This window comes from Syngnathoides biaculeatus, chromosome 3, assembly GCF_019802595.1.
Source record: "Syngnathoides biaculeatus isolate LvHL_M chromosome 3, ASM1980259v1, whole genome shotgun sequence".
Lineage (NCBI taxonomy): Eukaryota > Metazoa > Chordata > Actinopteri > Syngnathiformes > Syngnathidae > Syngnathoides > Syngnathoides biaculeatus.
Genome location: NC_084642.1, coordinates 40496693 through 40502692, shown reverse-complemented (window position 1 = coordinate 40502692; position 6000 = coordinate 40496693). Strand labels below are relative to the sequence as shown.

Below are 6000 nucleotides of genomic sequence, written 5' to 3'. Positions count from 1 at the left end.
ACACAAGACAGTTGGACAGTGTCAGGGCAGATGTGGCGAAGGATGCCTCCTGAAGTCCACAATCATCTTTACAGTCTTTAGAGTGTTCAACACCAGGTTATGTTGGCCACACCAAAGCTACAGTCTCGTCACTCCCTGTCAATACGCAGACTCTTTGCCGTCTTTGATGAGGCCAATGACTGGTGTCAAATTCGGGAGTTTGACAGTCGGGTGCCTCAAAGTGCAGTTTTTTGTGTAGAGTGAGAAGAGGAGAGTGGAGAGGACAGAACCTTGCGGTGACCTCATGCTGATAGTATGTGTGGATGAGGTGGTGTTCCCTAGCCTCACCTGCTGTGTCCTGCCCGTCAGGAAGTTGTAGATCTACAAGTAGATGGCAGGTGAGACGCTGAGCTGGAGAAAGCTGGAGCTGAGCTGTGTTTTGATGCTCCCACATTGACAGTTGACACAATTTGGTAGTTTGTGAGACGTCACAATCATGACGAGATTCTGTGATTGCCATTTCCTCTGTTAATTCCATCCCACCAGTATGAAAATTTGTTTTCTTTACAGCCTTAATGTGCAAGCTCTCAACATTGCTGTCACTGCTGTTTGTTCCTTCATGCCGAATGGTGCTGCCAACCCACAGGTTGTACCTTCCCTACATCCCAATTTGTCATCAACATTTCCTTGCACCTATTTTAGTTTTTCTGTCCACAGAATTTTAACTAAACTGTCTTTGAGGTTCTTGTTTCTTGTTGGTTTCCTAGACTCTGTCGGCGAGTTTGGCTGTATATTGTATTGCACCTGTTTTCAGTGTTTTGGTGCTTTGTTTCTTGTCTTGTTGTCCAGTCCCTTTGTTCAAGTATTTGGTTTCCTGCATAGTTGGCTCTTCGTTTATCTGTCATACGTGTATGGTCTCACAGACCCTCTATTACTCTCTTCTCCTACTTCTGACCAAAATTCTTGATCTCCTTCCTCGTGCTGACAGTTTGGATGATATGCCTGACCTGGACTCAGATTATACGGTCTAAGTTTTTTGTTTTTTTGCGAGAGTGACGTACAACTTGTGTAGAACTTTTTTTCACCTTTGGTGTGTTTGTTTAATAATTCTCTTTCATGTTATTTTTAATTCATTTCTTTTGATTGTCACAGGCATAAAATTTACAGTTGGAGAATTATTTCCCAAATATCAATTATGTTCAACTTGAAAATGCTCATTGTGGTGCATTCAATTGAATAACGGTTGAAAATAATTTTCAAATTATTATGTTCCATTTTTAATTTATGCTCTACACAAAGTGGAATAGTGGACGACAGGTTAGTCCTGTTTCAAATCCGGCCTCTCCTGTGTGGAGTTTCCATCTTCTCCCTCTGTGGGTTTTCTCTGGATACTTTCCTCCCACATCCCAAAAACATTTGTGATAGGTTAATTGAAGACTCTTAATTGCTCATAAGCTTGTATGTCAGTATGAATGGTTGTTTATGCCCTGTGATTAGCTGGTGACCATTTCAGGGTGTACCTTACCTCTTGCCCAGAGTCATAAGGTCGAGGACGCCTATGATGCTTGTGAGGAAGTGGTATGGAAGACAAATGAATGAACTATCTTTCGGCATCATTGGAACTGGGTTTTGGGCATTGTCTCCTTACAGTGAGTTTATTGATGAAAAAAAAAGTTGTGGGGAAAAAAAGTTAGACAAAAAATGTACAAGTGTCTTATAATTAATAGAAATAAAAATCTCACTGGATATGAAGTTCTTTGTTGAAATGGAGAAGTCTCAAGGACACTTTATGGAGAAATTAACTGTTATTGCAATTAGTGCATCACATTGTGGATATGCCAGAGTTTGTTATTTTTTATACGTAAAGTTATATGCAATTTATAATACAGCGGAGTAAGTACATTTCTTTCGGCTTGTCCCGTTAGGGGTCGCCACACCGTAACGTCTCAGGTGAACGCTCATATTTGTTTGGGGCAGTTTTTACGCCGGATGCCCTTCCTGACGCAACCCCTCTTGGGGAGTATTTTTTCAATTTACAAGACACCAAACCTAAAAAAAAAAAAAAAAAAAAAAAAAAAAAAAAAACGACAAAACAATGTATTTCTTTAGGTTTAGGTATACTTGTAAAAACAGGGCTGTCAAGTGGAAATACTTGAGTGTAATTTAGGTCTTATTTTGAAATTCAGAAGCAGATGTTGCACGGGATGTTACATTTAAGCAAATGCGGAACTTCTGAAGCAAGCTGACCTGGGGGGAGAAACGGAGGAAAAACTTAGTCAAGATGGCAAAGCCCACAGACCCGAAGTGAAGGGGTACCCGTCCCCCCGAAAGATTACGGCTGTCATCCGTCTTGAGTCAAAGGCAACGATGCAAACAGCACAACTAGGTAACTGTTTTCAAGTTTATCCAGTTATACCACGTACAGATGACTTCTATTTTCCGGCTAGGTTTCCAAACCGATGTCTTTTCGTTCTTTATTAGAAGTTATACTTACAACCTCCTTTGCTGAATGATTTATCCCCTAAAGCCTTGATGGGTAGGTGTACGGACTTGAAGTCTCAGTTCAGTAAGAACACATTTTCTACCTGTTGACTCAGTAGACATTTGTGAATCAGATACCGCAATGTCATCGACTATAAAATGTAAGATACAACTGACAATGCTAGTATACAAATACTATAAGACTAATACAAGGCAGGACTCATTATGCGTTAGTTAAGCGAAGACGCGCGAGCACAAGTGACAGGTTTAGAAAGCAGCTAAACACTTAGCCTGTGGGCAGCGCCTCTTGATCTCCCGTTAAACGCGGCCACTTGCAGTGTCCATACAACCTGAAGTACTTGTCAAGACACACCCACACACAAGACAAGCCATTCATTTAAAATAAGGCAGCGAAAGTTGCTTCAGCAATATTCGCGCGCACACACAAACTACGGTCTGCGTTTCGTCGCTAAATCGAACGGCGTCCTTTCTGTGGGGTCATTCCGGGATGCAGGGAGTAGCCGACAGAACGCTGTATTTTTAGGAATGGGTGGATAATTTATTTTGGTCCCAGCAATGAATACCACGAGCCTCAATACACAGGCGACGGCAAGGGGGTGACCTATAAATGCCATTTTTCAGCAGCTCTGTTACAAAATGTGCATTGCTGAACCTCAATTGACTGTGGTGCGTTTCAATGGATAGGGCAGCACTTACATGATAAGATGGTGACTTAACTATTCTTCTCCATTAACAGCTTTCTACGGGCCCTAAAAGGATTCCTTTAATAATATGCCAGTGGCGCTGATGTGACATATTGCAAGTTGGAAAGCTGACTCATCAAATAGAAATTCCTCCGTGGGTGAGTAATTAGCCGAGGGCACTGTATATAGGGCCACAGCAACAGGAGCACCTGGATCCTCTCACTGGAGATCTGATCCCCTCATGAAAGAATATCCTGTGGATCACCACGTTGGCACCAACAAGAGTGCTGTCTTGCTGTTGTGAGACCTAAGAATGGCCACAAGCAGCTTTAGCCTAATCCACCATTTGCGTTGACTCAAAGATCCCAAAAACCTTAATCAGGTTTACCGAGAACATCACTGGAAAGTTCAGGGAAGATCTTAGTGATTTTCCCTCAATGACCTACCACCCCTCCAAAATCAGTTTCGGAACCCCAGCAGCACTACTGTAATCCCACCCAGGCCTGCTATCCCTCACCTAGACCATGTTTCGTGATCAGGTGGGCGTACTAGCCAGATGGTTCAAAGGTTGGAATGAGTGTGAGCAGACAGTGGCTCTGCTGTCATTGCTGAAGAGGGTGAGCCGGACGCAGGCTCGTTTCCTGCAGCTTTGTCTGGAGCACTCCCTTGCAGAATGCACAGAAGTACAGGTTTTGGAGGCAGATGCCAACAATCCAGGTAGGTTAGCCAGCGTCTTACAATGCAAAAATACTGTAACTAAATCCAATCTTTTTTCCTCTAACTTTCTAAGCTTTATTACAATATGAATGCTTATGACACTACATTTGCATTTTATTTTGTAGATGAAAGGAATTGCTCATAAGGTGAATTCACACAAGAATGGTACAGTTCAGTTGAAATGTTTTCAAACACTATGAATTATTTTTCAGCCTCTAGTTTTGGCATTCATACAATTACTACTGTGCATGAATCACAATGTTTAATCAACCTGTATAGCAGTGAATGAACTGCCTTTTGAACAGCAGGTTAAAAAAAGAGATGACAGTTATCAAGTTTTATATTGTATTACAGACAAGTTGTGCTGTCTCTTACATCTGTCGCATTGCTGGAGGAGGAGAAATGGGATGAAGAAATAAGTAGAGACATAAATCTGTTGCTCACATAAGCACTTGGTGTCCCACAATATATCTCACCAGTTACATTCAATTGCCAAAAGTACTTGCTCACCTGCCTTGACTCCCAAATGATCAGAAAGGACATCTTTTCATTCATTTATTTTCTGAACCGCTGATCCTCACCAAGGTCACTGGCGTGCTGGAGCCTATCCCAGTTATCTTCTTGTGAGAGGCGAGGTAGACCCCAAACTGGTCACCAGCCAATTGCTGGCCACATAAAAACAAACAATCATTCATACCAATGGCCAATTTAGAGTCTTCCATTAACAAACAACACGTGTCAACCAGGGGTTGTGGGTTCATATCCCACTGGGGCCTCCACTACCTGAGAAGGGTTGTGTCAGGAAGGGCATCCGGCGTAAAAATTGTGCCAAACATATGTGCGTTCATCTGAGATGACACGCTGTGGCGACCCTGAAAGGGACAAGCTGAAAGAAGAAGAAGACATGTCATATTAATAGTAAGAAGTACTTTTGTCATCGATGGTTACCAACAGCATAATATTTGAAATAATTTTAAAAATAAATAAATAAATACATTTAAAAAAAAAAAAAAAAAATATATATATATATATATATAATTCGACTTGTTGTACTCTTAAAGTGTTGGTCTAATATAAAATGCAGGAATACACTTGTATTTATTTTTAAAAATATTGTAAGGCTCTTTTGCAATTACATTTTAAAGTATTCTGCGTTTATGGCTCTCTCTGCCTACAAGGTTCCTGACCCATGAGCTAGATTGTTGTCAGCACAAAATTCTAAACCCAGCATCTGTGATTATATGGGTGTGTGTTTGTACCCAGAGCATAGCTAATTTGTTAATCTGTGAAGGCACCATTTACTGTATGTACGTGAATGAGAGCGGTGGAGGGGGAAGAGTGATGCTCCACGGAGAAGAGATAGCGAGGGTGGACGACTTCAAATACTTGGGGTCAACAATCCAGAGCAAAGGTGAGTGTGGTCAGGAAGTGAATAAATGGGCCCAAGTAGGTTGGAACAGGTGGCAGAAGGTGTCTGGTGTGTTATGTGACTGAAGAGTCTCTGCTACAATGAAGGGCAAAGTTTATAAAACAGTGGTGAGGTTGGCCATGATGTATGGCTTACAGACGGTGGCACTGAAGAGACAACAGGAAGCAGAACTGGAGGTGGCTGAAATGAAGATGTTGAGGTTCTCTCTAGGAGTGAGCAGGTTCGATAGGATTAGAAATGAGCTCATGAGAGGGACAGCCAAAGTTGGATGTTTTCCAGACAGGGTTCGAGAGAGCAGACTCCGATGGTTTGGACATGTCCAGAGGTGAGAGAGTGAGTATATTGGTAAAAGGGTGCTGAGAATGGACCCAAAGAGAAGGGTGATGGATGTTGTGAGGGAAGACATGAGGGCAGTTTGTGTTAGAGAGGAAGATGTAAGAGATAGGCTTAGATGGAAAAAGACGACCCCTTTATACGAGTAAATGAATATTTGCAGTATTATTTTTATCCATTTTTTTAATTACCATTTTCCATACCACTTTTCTACATAACGGTTGGTGGACATTATTGATGATGATGATTCCAGCTTTTAATATTTAATTTTACTGTTGTTGTTACGATAATCACCATAAGCAATGATAGACAGGTAGTTCCTTTTCAAACTTTTTTTTAATTAGAAGTCTCACAGTG

General features: G+C 41.5%; 1 protein-coding gene across 12 annotated transcripts in view; it reads left to right on the top strand.

Annotated features, from left to right (window-relative positions):
* Positions 1 to 2159: 2159 nt before the first annotated feature.
* The window catches only part of samd4a (sterile alpha motif domain containing 4A), a 205501-nt gene continuing 201660 nt past the window's right edge, over positions 2160 to 6000 (top strand). For 3 of the 12 annotated variants that reach the window (XM_061815853.1, XM_061815851.1, XM_061815852.1), the window contains exons 1-2: positions 2165 to 2365; positions 3218 to 3881. In XM_061815853.1, coding sequence (XP_061671837.1) covers positions 3689 to 3881 — 193 coding nt within the window. In that variant the 5' untranslated portion in view covers positions 2165 to 2365; positions 3218 to 3688. Of the gene's footprint in view, positions 2366 to 3217; positions 3882 to 6000 lie in introns of all 12 variants that reach the window. The other 9 variants (XM_061815860.1, XM_061815861.1, XM_061815859.1 and 6 more) reach the window with 7 other exon arrangements.